Genomic DNA, 22,514 nt, shown 5'->3' with positions numbered 1-22,514 from the left:
GGAAGATCCCCGAGCCATGACAGGATGACACAGAAAGGAAGACAAACTTGCAGATAGCTTGCTTATCCAGACATGGTTCCTTAACATGCTCTCTTATAGTCTGACAGTGGTGATGATGGGGAGTAAGGTTCAAGCTTTTGAGCTCCAAGCCCTGTGTAGTTCACTTGTCACAGTGTGAAGGCATAGCCTAGTGATCTGACAAAGAGTGTATGCACACTACCACACTGGTTCTGATACACATCCGTTCTCTTCTGACTAAACACTGAGGTGAGGAAGGAACAAATGTATGCTTTGAGAAGGTTGTTGAAGGTGACTGGGAATAGGTTTGCTTCTGTAACCCCCTCCTCCCCTCCCCACCCCCAGCTCTCCCGCTACTGGGAGGAGCCACAGAATGCTTCCCTAAGGAAATGAAAGTCCCAGGGTCTCATTTTCCCGTTTTGAAACTGCCTTCCTCTTCCAGAAAGGCTATTCTTGGGCTGAATGGGACTCGCAATGCTTCTCTTTCGAGTAATGAACACATGTTTTCACTGACATTCACTCTGTGGCATGTGTGTGTGTGTGTGCGTGTACACATGTACACACAGGCACATGTATGACATTTGAGAGGCTTCAGTACACAATGGAAAATGCTTAGGGATTGAAATATGACCAGGCCTCAGTTAGATAGTTCCGCTGCTGCCTAGTTTTTGACTTTGTGCCAGTTATTTCACGTTTATGTGTTTTCTTTTGTAATCTGTGAAATGAGAAAAATAAATTCAGCTTCCAAAGTTGGGCAAGGACTCAAAGGGATACATCTGAGAAGATAAGCAGAAACTCCCTAAATACAATGACCAAATAAAAGGTGAAAAGTATAATATTGCTACTATTGCTGCTTTACTCCTATGCCAGTTTTATTATATCATAAATAGCAATATATTTTGAGAATGGATATGACATAGGTATGATTCTATACCTCAAATAACCCTGAGACAACTGATAAAAGAGCTTGACTTTTATGTCAACAGCAGTTAAATATGGTCCAGGATCTTTGTAAACATAAAGAAGTCAAATAAGTTATAAGGTAGCTTAACTGTTAGATGAAATATGTAAATCTCTCTCCTGAGTAACTTCAAATTTTAATTGTAGTGTTATATTTTGCTACTGACTTGCCAGCCATATACTTACTATTTTGTACTTAAGAACATAATTAATTGCTTTGCACAAAGATATTACAAACCATAGTTTGTTTAAAGCAGATCAGTGGGAAAAAACAATCAAAAAATCTCCATTATAAAGGAGACTATACGCAAATTTCATGACTTCATCTATTCTAACAGCTGCATAGTCTTCCATTGTGTAGATGTATCAAAGTTTCTTTAACCAGTCATCTGTTCTAGGGAACTTTGGTTGTTTCCAGATTTTGGCTATTGTGATCAGTGCTGCAGTGAACATGTAGGTACAGATGCCATTTCTACTTTGCTTGTTTGCATCCTTGGGATATATTCCCAGAAATGGATAGACATGGAAAGTATCATGCTAAATGAAATGAGTCAGAAAGAGAGGGACAGACATAGGAGGACTGCATTCATTTGTGGAGTATAGAATAACATCATATGAAGTTGACACCCAAGAACAGTAGATGCAAGGGCCAGGAGGATTGTCCCATAGCTGGAAGCCTGCTTTATGAGTGAAGGGGAGAAGACAGATGGCATAGAAAAGGTATCACTAAGAAAATGATGGCTGGAGGAATCAGTCAGGATGGGAGATGTGTGCCGAAAGTAGATAATGGACCAAACATGATGACCTCTCAGTGTCTGTGTTGCAAGCCATAATGCCCAAAAGTAGAGAGAGAGCATGGGGAATATTGTCTGCCATGGAGGCAGGCGGAAGGTGGGAAAGGGGGGGTACACCGGGGATATTGGTGGTGGGAACGTGCACTGGTGGAGGGATGGGTGTTTGATCATTGTGTGATTGAAACTCAAACATGAAATCTTGCAACTATCTCACAGTGATTCAATAAAATTAAAAAATAAAAAAAGGAGACTATAAATATCCATTATGCACTGTCATAAAAGCCTCAGTTCATCGATTTGCTCGAGCGATACTAGTAACGTCTCCATTGTGAGACTTGTTGTTACTGTTTTTCGCATATTGAATATGCCACAGGTAGCTTGCCAGGCTCTGCTGTGGGGGCAGGATACTCTTGGTAGCTTGCTGGGTTTTCCGAGAGGGGCAGAGGAATCGAACATGGGTCGGCCGCCGTGCAAGGCAAACACTGAGTGATAGCTGTACTATCGCTCCCATAATAAAGGTAAAAAAGTTAAGTGACATTGAGAGCTTTTTCCCTTGACCTCCTTAATCATGTCACGCATTCCCAGCTCTGCTCGTTACCATTAACTGTTCATGAATGAAGACCCATTTGATAATAGGCAATTCCATCTTTACATAGAACAGGTGAGGGATATGGAGAGAACATAACTGAACAACCACTGTGGATAGAAATGCTGAGTTACATTCAATAGTTTCTAGACAAAATGTGTTTTTCTGAATTTTTAATTCTAAGATGATAAGGGTAATGATGGTTTACATAGTAAAATAACACACAGCTTTTTCATTTTAAAAGACATAAATGGAAACAGGAAGGCCCCTCTGCTGTAATGAAATCTGAAGCTGGTTTAGAAGAGAAAGGTTTGGGCCAGTCTTGCAAATTCTGGATGAGGCAGCTAGAATGTTCAAACATCTAGACCATCATGCACCAAATTATTAGGGATGTTCAGTCTAAAGAAGAGGGAAATGGAGAGAGAATTGCCTTCAAACTGCTAAAGGGTTTAGAATATTGGCTCCTTCATCAGCAGTCATATACACAAGGAAAGGTGGCTACCAGCTCAGACAACAAGAGCAGATTCAGATAGGTGCAGGTATGAGACCTATGCTAGACACAGCTCACCAGGGCTATAAGGAGTATAAGGTCAACTCCTCCCAGAGCTGGAAGAGGTGACTTCCTTATGAAGATAATACCAAAGAGGATTTCATGATTCTAAGAGTCCTCGCCTCACTTCTATATTAACACACCTGAGAAGGAGCCTGAATATAATACTATGAGATTCACTCAACCCTACTGAGACTAGTTGAAACATTTGGTCTTATCTTTTTTAAAAAAAAACTGTTGTATAACATTGGTTTGTCCCTGCTCCTCGTGCAGGAAACTTAGGTTTATTGAGTTACTCCCATCACAGTGCTCCCCAGGCACACCCAATTCCATCAGGTACTAGTAGTCCTATATTGTTTTTATCTTCCTTAACATGCTTTACATGCTTTAGCAATGTTATTTTTGAATAGTAACAGAAAGGCCATTCATGCTATGCTTTTGTAACATGTGAGTTAACTGACTCCAAATAATATTTATTCCTGGTCATCCATCACTTTTACTTAAGCCTCAGTTGCCCTTACTGTCTAACATCCCCAAAAGAAGAGTCCCAGTGAGGGAGTTGGATGGACCCAGGACAAGCAGTAAGCTACCGTTTTATTGAAAAGGGACAAGCTAAAAGCATGGTCATGAAACAAACTTTTCATGAACCAAAAATAACTGAATAAGGATCCTGCTGGGGTTAGGAAAGACTACCCTGGTCTGAGGACTGTTGTCTGGGATATATAGCAAGATGTCCCCAGGAAGAGCCAACTTTTAAGCTTGCATATCCCTTACTGTGTTAATACAAAATGACTAGGAATAAATAGATTACTAGCTAAGGAAAGGAGGACGTAAAAGAGAAAGCAATATATTCTTAGATGGAATCCCACCCTTGAGCGAATCTCCTAGCAATCTAGAATGCTGAACCGTCAGATGAGATTTTGTCCTTGAGTTAATCTCCTAAAACTTTCCCTGAAGGAGGGGATTTACATCTATTTGTTGTTATGATAATATCAACCCATCTATGTGTACCCACACCCTTCACTCTTTCTATATAACTATGCTGTAAGAGAGAAGTAAGAATGATATAAAGGGATACTGATTACTAGCCTGTGTTCCCGTTTCTTTGGGGGGGGGGGGATATGCCTCATTCCTCATTCCTTCATTCCCCATTCTTTTGTTTATCTATCACCCTTAGATGGCCTGGGGAGGCAGTTCTTGGCCACCAAATGCACTGTCATGCACCTATGCTTTGGTCTCACGTTTTACAAATAGTGAAAGAGAGACACCTTAGAGGTCTTTCTTTTCTGTAAATGCAGCATGATGCTCAAAGAATAGAAACCAGGCTCTGTGACTGGCTGAAGCATCAAAATAAATACAGTTCCAGAGGGCGCCATCACACACCATGTTGGCTGTGGGGGTGATGCTACCTGGTCTACACATGTCCTTCACAGATTGCATTTTGTCATTTTTGGCAACTTACACGGGACAAGAACACTGCAAGAACCAAAAAGTATGAACATTACTTATTTAAAAGTGAAAAATAGGAGATAATATAGAAAAAGAGACAAAATGGAGTGAGGGAGTAATGTGGAAAATATGCTGCACTTTAAAACAGTGAGCTATATTTCATTTTGAGTTTTCAAATCCTGAGAAGCATATAGAAATAGCAATCCCATTTTACATTTGTTACTTGAAGCTCACAGTCTGAATACCTTTTCAAAAAAAGTCAACGTTATTAAACATATGAGTTGTAATTTCAATTGCGATTTAACAAAATCACCATTTTAAATTTTCTTATCTACCATCATGGCCTCAGGAAGACTGAGGATTAAGTTACACTGGTATCTTCTTACTGACTGAAGTGGGACCAAGGACACAGAACACAGAGTTGATGTATGATCTTATTAGTCAAAGTCTAACTTGCCCAGAATGATTAAATGCTTTAACACAAATATAAAGAACATAATATACATGAACCTATCATGAAAGCTTTATTTGACTCAGGTAAATATGTCTCCTTATGCTATGGTATTTTGAATTTTATGGAAGATATTAAAGTGTCAAAAAATTGTTAATGCTACTTTTTATTTAGGACTGAAGATAATAAACTCTTGAGGACTAAGACATTTACTGAACTAACCAGAGACATGAATCAAACACTTTCTAACCTAAACATCTGTTCTATGTTAATGATGAAGTTTGGTTATTTAGTGATTGTTTATATATGAAGAGAATAATAATAAATCATAACATCAGAATATTTTTCTAAAGTATTCTAAACATAACCTGACACAAGGGAATTTATTAACACAAATCACTATTAGTATAGTTTATTTGCTATTTTTGCCTATAAATTAAATGGAGACATCAGAAGAAGTTCATGGAGAAAGATTTTACCCTTATTAATCAAATCCATATTTTACAGTGAACTTTTGAAAAATGGTAAATAAAAGTTTGATTTTATTTACTTTTACTTTTCCATAATGTCTCTGGATTTATTTTTAATTCAATAGTTATAAAATACTAACTACATGGATGGTCCCTGAGGACTTCCTAAAGATGAAACTAAAAAATTCCAAATTGAAGATAAATACCATCTATAGTATTCCTGGGTAAAATTAATTGCTAGCTATAGAGAAAATTTATTTTTCAAAGATCACTTCTATATTACCACTCATAGTACAAGTCTTTTTGAACCTTACCACCTTACCATAATTCTTGAAGGTGTGAAAAGGAAACGGAGGGAGGGAAGGGCATTTTATGGGAAGAGCATAGGCCAAAGTAAGGGTTTTAATATGAAACCAATACTAGGTGATATTTGGGTATAATGAGAGACTAGAAAGTTAAATTATGACCGAGGAAGGTTCTTATCTGTAGCTGTCCAGTATTGCATCCTTCAGTCCTATGTTATTCAAACTCGTTAAAATTAAATACCACTAAAATGCCACTTTCTCAAGCACACTAGCTCTGTCCCAAGTACTTAGAAGCCTCATGTGACTGATAGGGCTTGAAACTGAACAAGACATAAGGCATTTGCTTCAGCACATTTCCTTACTGGACACTTGTTCTATGTGGTATTTCTTCTTGTTTCTCAGGCAAAAAATAAAATACCACTGGCCATAAAGACAGACATGAGTTGGTTCTTTATATAGAGGAAGCTAAGGAGAAAGCTGGTTATAATAGCAAAGGACACATTTGCCATCACCCCCTTGGAAGAGTAGTAACAGAGAACAGGTAGTCTACAGATTCCAAAACAACCCAGGCTGGGAAAAATAGATTTGCCGTAGTTACAAGATAGCCGCTGATTTACTCATCCATTCTTTGGTATTAATGTGGTTTCATTTTAGACAGGGCTCAATGAACACTTACAAAAATCAAAGTCAACTTTATAAAATCCCGAAAGTGAAACCAGAGAACTGTAAAGTGACAGGAGGACAGGATGTGTTGTGTGTGTTGGGTGGGGGGTGGGGGGGTTGGGGGGAGAGGGGGAAATAAGAGGGTGCCTATGAATGTCCCAGTTAGGAATGGTGAATGTGCCCACTAAAGCTCCAGAGAATCTTTAAATAGAACTTTTGAAGTAAAGGACAACCAATAAAAAATTAAACATAACCAATGACACATCTTTATATTACACTGAAAAGAAGGTAAGGGAACCAGACACACTAACATGAAAACTCTAGGAGTCAGTAAGTAGTTTTTTTTTTAAATAAAATCCACAATTGAGGATAGATGAAAGGAGCTTCCCACACATTTCTAAAGATTAAATGAATGTTTCTGTCATTTGATTTGACGGTACCCACTGCTCTTACTCTCCTGAATTCCATCGCTGATCTTTTCAGCAGATGCGCCACCAGGACTCTATTCTGATGCCTTTACATTAAGTTGTACTGCAACTTTGACGGGATTTTGTATCAGGATTTCCCTCCTCCTAAGACTAAACATTTTCTTCAACTTGGTTTCTTCAGAGAGACCAAATATAAGCTGAATGTTCTTTCCCATTTCCCTTGCCATCCAAGGACAAACTAGGCACATCTAACAATGTGCCAAGTTGGGGAAATGAATGGACTTAAAGGATATCAATTCTGTGTGAATGGAATAAGGACAAATACATTTTGATCTAGAACACCATACTTTCAAGTAACCCATGATTCCGATTCTGAAAGAGTCTGACTTCTGGAAGCCAAGAGGCTAAATAGCATAAAACAAAACTCTGTACAGGTGTTAGCATGCGTCTCTGCGATTAAACCTCACAACAAAGCTCTCTTCCGTGTCCTTTCTATTTGAAACACTTAACCGCCCTCCTCCCTTTTTTAAAGCTCAAACCTGTTTTGTTTCCATCAAATTCTCCTGTGCTAGAAGGATTTCCCAATTTACATAAGAATGGAAGACAAAGGAAATTTTTCACTGCACACCCTTTTCCTTAGCGATAGCACAGCGATAGCACAGCAGGTAGGTAGGGCATTTACCTTGCACACAGCTGACCCGGGTTTGATTCCTCCGTCCCTCTCGGAGAGCACGGCAGGCTACTGAGAATATCCCACCCTCATGGCAGAGCCTGGCAAGCTACCTGTGGTGAATTTGATATGCCTAAAATAGTAACAACAAGTCTCGCAATGGAGACATTACTGGTGCCGGCTCGAGTAAATTGATGACCAACGGGACAACAGTGCTACAGTGCTACCCTGCTACACCCTTTCCCAGAGAGGATGCAGAAAGGTAGAGGGAGGGGTAGTTGCAACACAGTTGCAACACAATTAGGAGCTTTCTGTTTGCCCGATTAAAAATGAGTTCCAGGAAGCACTGAATTTCTTTTTTTCTGAAAACATAGTTACTACACCAAAGAAGTCTAGGGATCTTCAATGCTAGTGACAATCAAATTTGAGTGTCTTGCACTTTCCATTTCTATTCAGTTAAAGTCATTCCACTTACAAGCATTTGTATCTTCCGGAAGTGTGATTTCCCCCTCATCCAGAGCTCCAGAAATGTACCCCCAACTGTTTTCTCCTAAAGATAAAAATCTAAAGGCAAATAAGTGATGACAGTGATCTTTTTTTCTTGGTCTCTGTACATAAGTTTGATATCTCTTTAAGCAAAAACAGTAACAAAATGTGCGTCATTCCTCTGACCCTGGAAGCAGCGTTGAAGATGAGCAAGGAGAGGCTGCTGAAATCTCAGGGCCGAACTAGGCTGCCAAAATGAAAGACTAAAATGACTGTCTGAAATTTGAATGCATGTACCGTAGCATCGGAAGCATCCATTGAGGACCTGATGAGAGAAGGAATCTGGAGTTCCGACCTCCATCGACGATTGAGAATCAGGGACGCTGTCTCATTTGCCAAGGCGCCAAAAATCAGATGGGCCAGACATGTAATGTGGTTTGGAAACGACCGCTGGACTAGAGCTGTTACCTACCGGATTCCACGGGACATCAAAAGAACCCCTGACCACCCACCTACAAGATGGTCAGACTTCTTGGTCAAGACCCTGAACGAATGGCTTGAGGCTCTTTGTGTTCCTGGAGTGAACAGACGCCATTGGGCTACACTAGCACATGACAGGGATGAATGGAGACATTACTGGTGCCTGTTTGAGCAAATCCCGATGAGCAACGGGATGACAAGTGATACAAGTGATCTCTTTAAGCAAATGCAAAGCCGGGCTCTTATTTTGTGTGTGCAATATGAGTTTACTTGCAAAATACCCACCTCACTTATCATATGGAAATTTACCTGGAACAAGACCTCTCCATGCTTTCCCAGCACTGATTTGCCACGAGCTGACTTGGTTCGGCTTACTGGCTCCTAAGTTTGTGTTGCTGAGATGTGATGTACTTAGCTATTACTTGGGTCATATAGCAACAGAGAATCCTCTGCAAAGCAGTCTGATGAGTATTCTAAGCACTGACTCAGATGGTGCTTGCTTTTTTGTCAGCCCTATGCTAGGTGGTTAGCAGAGAAATCAATTCATTTTCTCCCCGTAACAAGTCTGTGAAGTTGGTCTTCTTATTTCATCCCCATTTTACAGAACAAAGCGAGGCCTGAGTCACCCTCCTTAGCTAATAGATGTGAGCTGTGAGCTCAGGCAGGCAGGTGACCCAAGCTCTGCCTTAATAACTAATGCCCACTCCAGAAACATGCTCATTTTCTGTTACCAAGACTATCTGACAGGAGAAACAAAGCACATCTTCCTCTGTGACACATAAAGGGAACATTGTCAAGTGTCAAGTGTCTATAAAGTGCCTATTAAGACACTTTATAGAAAGTGTATCAATTCACTTGTTGATACACTTGTTGATAGTGTTTCAAGTGTATGAAACAGTACAGATATGGTTAGTAAATTAGGATATGAGGTGAAATACCTGCCTGGAGCTAGTTCTCTGCCCCAGGCATTAGAAAAACCTGCTCAACACGCTTTCCTTCTCCTCTTGCTCTTCTCAAAACCTTCCACTATGCCACCACTGAAAATCACTGAGAGTTCTTGAAAAGTACTTAGTGAACCATCACTCCTCTCTTTTCACCTTCTCTTAAAAATGGCCGTCCCACTTCATCATTGCTTGAGGAAACTTACTACCAAACAGTCCACGTAGTTCAGAAAAGGGGCATAAATCATATTCTATTGGCTTATGGTGCTCAGAGAAACTGTAGTTTATTTTTGGTTGAGCTGTGATGCATGTACGTTTGTGCATGACATGAGCAATTAGAATGCTGACAGAAGGGACACCACAGAGAGGTCAAATGTACCACTGAGGAGAATGGCATCTCATCAAATGATGAGATAGTACAATAGTTGCATGCCTTTTCTGGGACAAGATCAAATATTGTCAAATATTTTCTTAACAACTGGTGAAACCTGATTGCATATTTGAGGTCATCCTTGCTTTGTCCATGACCCCAAAACCCCCATGCTGAGTCCATGAGCTGAGACTGCCCCACAATAGGGAGAAGCAGAAAACTTCTCAGAGAGAAGGGCCAAGAGAATTCTTTAAGAACAAATCTTAGCAAAAACAAGTTAGTATCAATTGCAAAACCTTACTTGTAGTTTTTCTCCCAGAACTTCACAGGCCTGACATATGATGTAATGAAAATGACGCTCCCCAGAAATGGGCTCAATGGAGTAGAAAAGATTGAAGTGGCAATCATCTGGAAGAAGAGCATTGCAGAATCTGAGACTTTTGAGTTAAGGCCAACAAAGTTTTCATTGCTGTATTCCCAAATATTATTTCACATTTCACTAGTTCACAGGAGGAAGAAAGAAGAGAAAGAAAGAGAGAGAAATAGAGGAAGGATAGGAAAGAAGGAAGATAGGAAGCTAAATGAGGTCACCTTATGCCAAATTCGACCAAGACTCAATACTTAACACAACTGGAATTCTTGCTTGTCTCAAAAGTGGAAATACTTGTTTATGATGCAAGGCTTGTGCTGCAGGATCCTATCAAGTGACTCTGGTAAGGTCGGTGAGGGGCATGTAGTGGGCCCTGGAGAACTAACTCAGGACCTGACAAAATTTTCACAAGAGTGAAAATTTAAAGTAAATATTCTGGAGTTCCTATATAAGTGTTTCTCACACAATAATTCCTAAGAAAAAATGGCATTGTCTGAAATATTTTTCTTTTCCTTTTGCTAATAACCTTGTCCCATCCTTGTTCTGATTAAAAAACTACATTTTTGTACAACTTCACTCAGTGCCTTTCTAATTGCTAGATGGAAGACTTCCCAGTTCATGAATACTTGAATAGAGCCAATTAGACCTCTAAATTTATTCAGATGACTTAAAAAACATTAGTGGTGTTTTCTTACCTAAAAAAAGCATACATTTTTATCTCTCTATGCACATCACACATATTTGGAAATATAAAACTTTCAGAAGTATCCTGCTAGGTCTCAATTTACCACCAAGAAGACCAAATGCTTCTCATAAAAATCCCAGCAGTCTCAGTATGCTTCATAGGAAAGATTTAATGTCTAAGGTTAGAAGGAAACTTTTTCTTTTTCCTTTTTTCTCATTAGCTGCGGAAAACATACTGTGGTGAATTTACTAGTATTCTAAGTAGATTTATAAATGATTACAATTAAAAACAAATAAACGACATTAATTAGGAAGTTAGATTCTGTTTACCAAAGATGCTTTGCCCCACTAAACAAAAATACCTATTCTAATACATTAACGGATAGTGCAATTCAAGTCATATCTAGTTCATAATCTGAAAACATGTTGGTGGGATGGTTTAAGCACCCTTGAGTAGTGTCTGACTTATTTAGGTACCTCTCTTTACACAATCAGGTCTTCAGAAATGTAATTGCTCAAATAATTATGGCTGTAACCTTTAATTTTGCTAAGCTGGTTTTTAAAAATCTAGGGAAGGTGTCAAAAGACTGATCCCTTCTTCATTCCATGGAATCACTGGAGAACTTTCCAATGTCAATTACCTCTATGTAACTGTGCTACAGGGATGAGGGCTCATTTGTGATTGGAAGAGCAAGAGAGAATTGAGGATGAGACATGGCATCAATGGGGTTCACACCACCTAGGTCTTACATATATGTACACTGTTAGTTCTCTTGTGGAGTGAGAACTTGAGACAGTCCATTTGAAAGAGAGGTCTTATTTGATTTCTTTTTCTTGTTTATAATGTCGTTGTAATGATCTTGATTGATTAAGATGGTGTATGTCTTAATCATGTTATGATGCTGACTATGGAAAGTGGAGGTAATAGACATAGTTGAGAAATTAATATGTCAATTTTGAAAAAGCAGATGAAACTGCTAAAGAAGAAACTGATAAACTTGTGAAAGACAAAGACAAATGGAAACCTGGCTGTGTCAAAAGATCTTGTCTAGGTCAAAATCAACAGGTGTTTCTGATAATATTCCTGTAAAATGTAGTTTAAATTTAGGTATTGAGGGGGCTGGAGCAATAGCATAGCCGGTAGGGCATTTGCCTCGCACGCAGCTGAACCGGGTTCAATTCCCAACATTCCATATGGTCCCCTGAGCACCGCCAGGAGTAATTCCTGAGCGCAAAGCCAGGAGCAACCCCTGTGCATCACCGGGTGTGACCCAAAAAGCAAAATTAATTAATTAATTAAGGTGTTGAAGTAAGCCAATTTGAAGTGTTACTGACTCTGTATCTGTCATCCCATAATCAGAAGATGCCAAAGATATGCTCCTAAGAAGTGGTCATCTTACCCTGAGAAAGGAGTGCCACCAGGAATTCTCTGGATGCAAGCCACACCCATACATGCGGCAGTCTCCTGACTTGTCAAGTGGTGCTATTATTCCTCTTTCTAACTGCACACTAACTTTACTTGTATGCTTATATTGTTATAATGCTGATTCTCTCCAATAAATTTAAATTATGATTATTTGCTTTGGGCTTGTATCATAAGTGAAACCTCTACACTCCAGTGGAAGTAAGCATTTCTGTGATCCAAATCTTAAATGACATCCTCCTGTCTTAATGAGTACACGTCTCTTTCTCAATGCTGAAAAATGGTCTTATTTCTTTAGCCCTTCCTTGGTCAAAATCTATCAGCATCAAGGAAAAAAGATGTAGTTGGCAGAGATACAACGTTCCTTTCTCATTTCCATCAGAACAGAGAAGGAACTCAGGCTTCTAAGCATCTTTTACATATTATCAGTGACATGGCTTTAGTTTTATGATGGAGTCAAAAAACCCTATATATGTAAATACAAAAAGGAATATAAAAAAGAGGTGAGCCTGGTTCTGCCTATAGGTACTACCTCTACAGTTGCTTAGATTTAAGTTCAAAGTTTTTCTTTAGGTATAACTGCCATATTTTTGTTATTTAGTTTTAAATGTGTTCTAAAATAAGAAGACGCATCTTTCATTACTAACCTATTTTGATGTTGAATTGTTTATCAAAAAAACCTTTAATTACAGACCGTATCCCCTACCATTTTCAGCACGTGCTCATGTCCTTTCCATCTTTGTCCTTCCCATATTCAATGATTCATATTGCATATACCTAGACCCATTTTTACTTCCCTTTATGTGCCTAATAGTTAGACCAACTCTTGCCCTGTAATTTCTACTTTTAATTTTGATCCCTCTTTATAAAAACAATAAAGAGGATGAATGGTTAAAAAAATCTCTACTGTGGTAGAACTTAAATCAGATTTTTTGTTTTGTTTTGTTAATTTCCTCTCTGAAATCTAAAAATACCTAGAGACTTGGGTCACTTAAGATTCCAAATTATCAAAGCCGTTGTTATTGAAAGAAAAGAAACTGAATGGGAGATGCGATTGAGTAAAAGTAGAAATGTTAGAAAAGAGAGTGGGGGTCAGAGGGGAACTTTCTTGTGAGAAAGGGAGGATTGCTTTGTTCATTCTGTACAGTTACAGGGCATTACGTGCAGAGGGCAGAGAATTGGAACAAAGTTAAGCAGAGCCAAGTCTAGACAGAGCATAAGAGGAGATAGCATTGCCCTTGATTTTATTCTAAAGTTTCTCCAAATATGATTGCATTCTCACAAACAATTCTCAGAATCCAAGAAGTTAAGTGAAGATGGTGTGCTAGCCTATAAACAAAATTCAGTATGGGAGGAAAGAAAATGAAACTTAACAGATAATTAGAGGACCTCAAAGATTTTATTATGTATTTCATATAACATATCAATTGTATTATGCAATAAATTTAAATGTCATTTCCGGGCAATCATAAAAGTCTAGAGATGCTGATTACTAGGTGGTGTTAAGAAACTTCAGGCAGTGTCTCAAGACACTGCAAAGCTCTATCTTTCATTGAGAGCTAAGAGATTAGTCTGAAAGGTATTCGTGATTCTTTTACTAGTTTAAGGTATATTTTTGTGTATTTAAAATGATAAGACCAATATCAATCTGTAAAGTTGAAAAATAACATAAGAATCTCAAAGCCACTCAAAAAGAAAACAGCCTTTATTATATATACGTTTAACAGATAACCTGGCTAAATCTGCCTAATTACTAGAAGACAATGGTTTTGCATGGTCCCTATATATCGTTCCCTAGAGATTACAAGCTTAGAAACTAACAGAGTCTATCAAGGGAGAAAACATGCCAGTACTGGAAAAAGCAATTTACTAAACAGTGCCCCACTGGCCTGAAAACTAATTCAATTCCAAAATGAAACAAATTAGTCCCTCTTCAATGGCAGGATGGAATCACAGCTTCTTAATAGAGTGGTAAAATAATTAACATTTCAAAATTAGTTCAGAACGGGGCTGGCATTTAGGAACCTGATAGTTTTATCTTGATGCAAACACACACACACACACACACAAACACACAGTTGCCTAAGCTATTTATCTCATGTGTTCTGAAGAGTTGTATGTTGGTCTTCACAAAGCAAATTATCTACCTTTGCAACTGATCAAGGATGAGAAGGTGTCTTTGGATAATGGAGAGGAGGGTTCTAAAGCTCTGTAAATTGTGACACAACCTCAGTGCTCACGTTGACAGCTTTGCCTTTTAACAGAAGGAAGAAAGTAATAGGGACAGTTTTAGAAACAATGCATGGAGTGCCTTTGAGTATTCTAAGACAGAACTATGTACCAAAGGCCCAATAAAGCCTACATTTCAAATGTGTTCAATTTCTTAAGAGGATGAGTTCGCCCATCACAAATGTAGTTAAGATTCAACACTCACTCTGTGAAATGTGGATAGTTGCTGAAGCTGTTTTTATTCTTACAGGAGATATTAGATACCAGCTATGATACCCTGGTGTGTCACCCTCAACACACATAAAGGTCAGGTAATTGAAAGCTATGGCTCCCAAAATGATCTTAACTCAGCTACGAAACTGTAAGGAGTAATTAGTATCACTGAACTCACCTAACAAGGCTTAAATAGCCACAGAAATGCTATATGAGAACAAAGTTAGGATTATATTGGGAATCATAACTTCAACTCTTACATTTCTATTAAACTCCTCACAAATTTGTATCACAGTAATAATTTTCTTTGAGTAATAAGGCTTTAAAATGGAGACACAAAAAAAAATAAAATAAAATGGAGACACATAAAAAATAAAATCACTTCAACAATTTGACTCACTATATATGTTTTTAAAGACTTTTTTAGACAAACTAAAATTACTCACATTATAGAAATAATTACAGTTAAAGGAAAAAGGTGGTACTGGCTTGATTGCTTTTGTAATTTCCCGCTTAGCTTGTTCTGCCAAGTAACCTTGAAACACTCTAGAAATATCAATACATATCTAAGAATAGGAATATAAAACAATATGCATTATGAGGCCAATTCTTGGTAAGCTTAAAATATTTTTTTAAAGAATGAGTAGGGAGGAAAGTATTTTAAAATATAGAAAATATATAGTCACTTAATGATTTTCCCAAGTATAATTACATTCCTGCACATGAAGTTCATGTACAAGAGATTTCTTTCAAATGGTTTTAATGAGTCTGTATAAAAGTCTTGTGACACAGCCTCAGTGTTCACGTTCACAGCTCTGCCTTTTAACAGAAGGAAGGAAGTAATAGGGACAATTTTAGAAACAATGCATGGAGTTCCTTTGAGTATTCTAAGATAGGACTATGTACCAAAGGCCCGATAAAACCTACATTTCAAATGGGTTCAATTTATTAAAAGGATAAGTCCACCCATCACAAATGTAGTTAAGATTTAACACTAACTCTGTGAAATGTGGATAGAGGCTAAGGCTGTTTTTATTCTTACAGGAGATATTAGATACCAGCTATGATACCCTTGTGAAACTTCTGAGTGGTCCCTAAAACCAGCTAATATAATGGAATACCAGAACTTAAAGTTTAGTCCATATGTCAGTGAGATAAAAATCACCAGGAAACCTGGTGAAGACGGTGATTTTAGGATATAACCTCTGAAATTGTAATTATTATGAAAGTATGTGCTGGACTCAGAAATCCACCTGTTTAAACAATCCCCTTCAGGAATTCTGATGCAAAGTACCTGCACTGCTTTTTGGAAAGCACAAATTTAGAAAGCATAGATTTAGTGGGAAGGAATGTCTCTGAAGACATATTTGAGGGTTCAGTCAAGAATAATTTTAAGGGACCCTCTGCGCCTAAAGACTTTGATTCCAGAGATCTAACACATTCGGGCATCCAGCGCAGCATCTAATAGCAATGCACTGGGACTGCGAACTGGGCTACAACTCTGTGCTGCCTTGGGGTGAATTTTTTCCTCTCCACCCTGTCTTCCTGCACTGAAAACAGCGGGTTGGCGGCACCCACGTGGCAGGCACCATCTTCTAAGACTCCAAACCCAGAGGTATTCGGTTTTTACTCTTGGAGCTCCCAGGAACTCATGGGAAGGGGGCGTAACCGGCACGCCCTCGGCCCAGATAAATCCGGAGCCGCTGAGCGTGAAGCGGACCCTCTGCGCCTAAAGACTTTGATTCCAGAGACTTCTTACAGAAATGCACTGTGACTGTGAGCTGGGCTATGCAATTTCTGGCAGAATTTTCCTTGGACTTTATACAGAAATCCAAAACCACGCGGACGCAGCAGCGTCCGCGCGACTTAACAGTTATAATTGTCAGCAATGTGAAATGGTTCCTTTTGAACAGGTCTGACTTGGTGGGGGGAACTCCAAATAATAACAGTAAGTTTTTGTTGAAATATTGAAGGTTATTAATGTAGCAGCCACCTCTCTGGACTGTGAACTAAGCAAAAGCCCCACGCTGGCCGACTCAGCGTGGCATACACCATACTGTGAGGCGCGGGAAGGGGGATGAGGGGGAAAAAAAAAAGGGAAAAGGAAAAAGGAAAAAAAAAGAGAGAGAGTTATGTACTTGTAGCAGTGGGGCTACATATCTCTTCATTTCCAGCAATGGAAAACTAATTATCAAATGCTTCCTTGGTGGTAGGTCTGCCTCTCTTGGGTGGAAACTCCAACAACTATAGTGAGTTATGTTTTGAATTATGGAATGTAATCAAGGTAAAGAGAAAATGAAGTGAAATTCATTAGTTATACAGTAGGGGGTAAGGGGTGGGGGCGGGAGTATACTGGTGTTTTTGGTGGTGGAATATGGGCACTGGTGAAGGGATGGGTGTTTCAGTATTGTTATAACTGAGACATAAACCTGAGAACTTTGTAACTTTCCACATGGTGATTTAATAAAAAGTTATAAAAATAAAGAATAATTTTAAGTTATCACTTCAGGAGTTATTTAAAAGCAGTCAGTTTCTCCATTTCTTCCTTGTTCACATGTGATTTAGCTGAGACCAACTAATCTTTTAGAAGGAAGAGCTCAAATTTGTTTTGAAATCAATTAAAACTATCACTATGGAGAAAGTTCAAAATCATGCAAAGAATACAAATAAAATAAACACAAGTAATAAAGCTAAGATTTTTGGCTAACAGCAACTGCAACACAAAAGCATCAATTGTATTTTAGGCTTCAAAAATATTTACTTTTCAAAGCATGTATTTTAATATTGATTTCTGAGTATTGCTAAATGCATGATAATCAAAGTATATAATAATGTGTTAAATGACCAACAATAATCTATCAAACAAATAAACCCTATCTATAATGCTTAATAATAGCAAATCGATTTACACTATTTTGCACAAATCAGCATAATAATTTAAGCAGTAAATTTCCAGTTAAAGCACAGGATATCTTAATGAAGATCTGGGCATAGGAAATGAAAGAATCAGAAAAACTAAAATAACTCCTGAATATGCATTAAGAAGCAGGAAGAGTTCAAAATTAAGAAATATCTTTTAAGGCTAAGTGGTCTAAGGAGAATCCAAAGTGCCTCCAATGTCCCCATTAAAATGTAATCTTGAAGACTTTAACATTTTTTTTTATTGCCAGGGTTCAACAAAATGCTTGCATCTGTAAAATGTGAATCGCAGCTTTCGGGTGATGAAAATAGAAGCAAAAAGGATACGAGGGATTGCAAAGAGCTGAGCAAACACGTGAAATGAAGAACCCCAAGCCATCTGCCAAGGAGCCACATATGTCATGACGAACTGTAACTTGTGAAGCAGGTCCCCAAGCTGAAAGCAAAAGAGAAAAGATTCATCAGAGATGACAATCACAGTGGTAGCTGTGTCAAGGTCATTTAAAGCACATGTGTCTCCACAAGGAAAGGGCAGTAATTAGATATTATTACCTTGTTATCCTGTATACTCGGCAATCACTTAAGGATATTTTAAAACAGCAACAAGAATATCAGAAGTCTTGAATATCAGAATATCAGAATATCTGCCCAATTTAACTGGTATTCTAAGTCAAAGATTTCCATATATATGAAATACCAGCCCATAGACATAGAATACATGAAATACCTTGCTTTTCATACAGAAACTTTCACTGCTTGAATGTATTAGATTTTTTAAAATATTTTTTTCAATTGAATCACTGTAAGATATAGTTACCAAATTGTTCATAATTGAGTTTTAGTCATACAATGTTCCAACACCATCCCTCCACTGTGCCCATTCCCGCCACCATTGTCCCCAGTTTCCCTCCCACACACCTCCCTGCTCTGTCCCGGCAACCTGACTCTATGGCAGACACTTCTCTCTTTCTCTTTCTTTCTCTTATTTTCCTTTTATGCACGATGGTTTGCAATACTGCTACTGAAAGGATATCATGCATGTCTTTTTAGCACTCAATTTTTGTCCCGAGTGATCATTTCCAACTATTATCGTCACAGTGGTTCCTCCTCTGTCCTAATAGTACTCCACCTTTCTCTTTGTGGCAAGTTTTTTTAATTTGGGGGGGGTAGGGAGGAGAGGGAGTCACACCTGGCAGTGTGCAGGCCTTATCCCTGGTTCTGCACTCAGGAACCATTTCTGGCAGAGCTGGGGGGAACAAAATGGGTGCAAGGTATTGAACCCAGGTCACATGCAAGCAAGGCAAATGGGCTATCTCCTGGACCCATACTGGGTTATCTTAGAGGAAGATTCTTATATAGATTCATTATTATTAGCACAATTCAAGTGGGTTTTCCTTTATGGGTGGTGGGCATGTGCACATCTGGCTATGCTCAGGGGTTACTCCGACTCCAAACTCAGGAATTACTCCTATTGGTGCTTGGGAGCACTGAGGAATTACTCCTGTTGGTGCTTGAGGGCACTTAGGAGTTACTCCTGTTGGTGCTTGGAGTTACCATGTGTGGTACTGGGGATTGACCCTGGGTCAGCCGCATGCAAGACAAATGGCTACATGCTGTATTGTCTCTAAGTTTTTGTGTATTAAGGTCATCACCCCTCTGCAAGTTTTCTTGCTGGAGAAAACAGCCCTCTGCCTTTGAATACCAATGTACAAAATACTGCAGAAAACGGTTACATTTTTTAGACAAGTTAAGGACACAAAAAAGGATGATTAGAGGGAAGAAGTACTATTGTGAATAGAGGAGAGATCTTCTGTGGTTTAAAGATGAAACATAAAGGGTAAATGTGCTCAGTGGTTTTGACTGGAGATTTGGCCTGTGGACACACTGAATAGACCGGGAAAGAATGTTATGCCTGACTTCAGATCTATACTGTGTGAAGAAATGTTTGATGAAGCCCAAATGGGAAATTCTACTGTAAATTCTACATCAGAGGTAAGTATTCTACTATGACATTGCCTAAAACTCATTGACAATGAAAACTTCATGGGGCAAGATGAATTTGTTCCTTGACTATTTAGTCATGAGACAGCTAGACACACTCTCCAAGGCCATGGACATGGAAGAGAAAAGGAGAATTACTGATTAGGCTCAATACTTATTGCGTGGGATATAGTCTATGATGAAAAGAAGGTGCAGATTGGGAAAAAGAACCTTTAATGAAAAAGCCAAGCTAACATAGTCCCTCAGTGAAAGAACAATCTTGTGGTTTTGAAACCCAAAACTGAGATTACTCGAATTTGTATCAGGAAAGTGTGATGAAGCAAAAAAATGAGGTTATTAGAATCCTCTCTAAACCTCCCCCTCATTTTTTTTGCATGAACTAACTTTTCTCCCAAATTTCTGAGAAAAATGTAATGTTTTTTTTCACATTTGAACACTAAAGTAAAATATAAGTAAAAAACATTCAAGTAAAACATTCAAGTAAAAACATTAATCGTTAGATAAGCCATAGAAAGGAAACCTGAGATACAAGTTGTCTCAAAGACAAAGCAAACATAAAATTTTTACTTTGCAGATATTATGAGGATCTTAAGCAGGTATGAACTTGGTGGCAAGGGAAGGAGAAAAAAAAAGAGAGAGTTATGTACTTGGAACAGCAGGACGCTTGGGCAGTCTCCGGCCGAGACTGGACCCAGGTGGCTACAGTTTGGTGTGGCCATTTTGCTGCTGCTGAAACACGATCCGGAGACCAGATAGACTACTTTTGGTCCCAGAAACTGCTTGCAGCCATGTCTCTAGACTGTGAACTAAGTCATTGCCCCACTTTGGCCGAGGAGGGGAAATTATGCAATTTCTGACATACATGTCCCTGGACTTAATTACTAAAATACTAAAACCCTATCACATATATGAAACCTGTGGTGCAGTAGCAGCCACATGACTTCATGTCTCTTCATTTTCAGCAGTGAAAAACTGATTATCAAATGCCTCCTTCTCAGTAGGGCTGTTTCTTTTGGGGGGAAACTCCAACAACAATAGTGAGTTTTGTGTTGAAATATGGACTGTAACCAAGGTAAAGAGAAAATGAAGTGAAATTTAACAGTTAATGCAGGTGGGGTTGGGAGGTATACTGGGGTTTTTGGTGGTGGAATATGGGCACTGGTGAAGGGATGGGTCTTTGAGCATTGTATAACTGAGACATAAGCCTGAGAACTTTGTAACTTTCCTCATGGTGATTCAATAAAAAAAAAATTAATAAAATTTTTACTTTGCAGCAGAAATCCTCCCAAGCAGTGCTCAGGGAGCCTGGGGGCTTCTCTCAGTGCAGCTTGCCCAAGCAAATAAGGAGAGGTCCTGTTTAGATCCTGCAGGGGTCTAAAGGAGCACCAGGACCACCCTGAAAGTGCTTGGGGGAGACATTAAGTTCTTAAGAAGCTGCAGGCATCTGTTATAGCTAGAACCCCTGGCTAGAATGGGTGCCCATTTGGGACCCTATCACATATATGAAAATAAAAAGAGGAGGGAATGTGCAGAGAGAGGGGCAAAGGGAGTGAGAGAGAAAGAAAGAGAGAGAGAATTACATGATTATAAAGAAATAGAGAAAAACTGAGAAACTTGGAAGTCAAAGAGGTGGAAAATTTTTTTATTTACAAAAAGGAAAATGGAGAAAGATGATATGATTGGACTTAAAGAAACAAATAAATATGTATTCTGAGTAATTAAAAGAGGTGCCCTTGATTATTTTTTCTGGTAACATATGAATGTTTAAAATCTCTTTTAATTTCTGTGTTTTCTTAGAAATCAATTAGTTTTACTAGAATTCTAAGGATGAAACTACTAAGGACTAGTGCATTTGATTAATTCACATTGTGAAGAAAACTTTCTTGTCAAATGTACTATGTGTAACAAAATTTATAGTTATGAGTAATTTTAAGGTGTTTTTCCACTTACATAATTGTTCTGATACCTTGATTTCAGAGAGATTTTCAGGAAAGTCTTTACCAAGTCTTTAAAGTTTTTAATAAAGTCTTTACAGAGCTGTCACAGTAAATGAAAAGATACCAAAAAAATCAAGGTTTTCAACAGGGGACAAAATAGGATAAACAAGCACAATATTATTGTATAGAACTATATGTTGGACTTCTATAGATTTTAACAGTCTTCTTTTTGACCTACAACCCGCAGAAAACAGGTCAATTGCATTTCACTGTGAGTAAAGTGAAAATTTGGTATTTTCTCTCAGCATGTCTTTTTATGCTTCACAGAAGGAAGGAAGTCTTTCCTCTCTATCGTAGCCATTGTCGTTAATACAAACAGGAAATCGCAAGAGCCAGTTATAGGACCCCAAGGCATTTTTCAAAGGAAACAGAGTCCAAAGGGATTTTTTTAAATTAGTGAATCACAAATAATAATTTTTATAGTATTATATTATATATAATAATACTGTCACTGTCATCCCATTGCTCATCGATTTGTTCGAGCGGGAACCAGTAGAGTCTCTCATTGAGAGACTTATTGTTACTGTTTTTGGCATATCCAATACACCACGGGTAGCTTGCCAGGCTCTACTGTGCGGGCACGATACTCTCAGTAGCTTGCCGGGCTCTCCAAGAGGGGTGGAGGAGTCGAACATTGGTCGGCTGTGTTATCGATTCAGCCCATATTAATGACAATAAATAATTTTTTATTAGCGAGGTACAGTTGCATACTTACAGACTTTCGTGTTTGTGTTTCAGTCATACAATGATTGAGTACGAATCCCTCCACCAGTGCCCATTCTCCATCACCAATGATCCCAGTAAAGGGATGGGTTTAACCAACAAGAGCAAGTTCCAATGCTATTAAATTACTATTACTCATCCCCAGCCAACTTCAGTCAGAACCTAAAGGTCCACTCAAGGAAGAATTGGAAACATCCCTGTTATGGAAAGCAAAGAATGTCCAGAACTGCAACCTCTACGGGGTTCTACTCTCAACATCAAGAAAAAGCTCTGGAAACCCAGATCTTTCCCAGTCCTAGGCAAAGGATGGGATGGCTTCCTAATTGCAGACCAC

General features: G+C 38.6%; 1 protein-coding gene across 4 annotated transcripts in view; it reads right to left on the bottom strand.

Moving 5' to 3' along the window:
• The window catches only part of PCNX2 (pecanex 2), a 352,025-nt gene that overhangs the window by 88,231 nt on the left and 241,280 nt on the right, over positions 1–22,514 (bottom strand). For 3 of the 4 annotated variants that reach the window (XM_055147380.1, XM_055147382.1, XM_055147383.1), the window contains 2 exons: positions 17,787–17,895; positions 9,923–10,058 (listed from right to left, as the gene is read on the bottom strand). In XM_055147380.1, the coding sequence (XP_055003355.1) occupies positions 9,923–10,058; positions 17,787–17,895 (245 nt within the window). The remainder of the gene's footprint in view (positions 1–9,922; positions 10,059–17,786; positions 17,896–22,514) is intronic. The other variant, XM_055147381.1, reaches the window with a different exon arrangement.

Source organism: Sorex araneus, chromosome 9 (assembly GCF_027595985.1).
Source record: "Sorex araneus isolate mSorAra2 chromosome 9, mSorAra2.pri, whole genome shotgun sequence".
NCBI lineage: Eukaryota > Metazoa > Chordata > Mammalia > Eulipotyphla > Soricidae > Sorex > Sorex araneus.
This window is presented reverse-complemented; position numbering and strand designations above follow the sequence as displayed.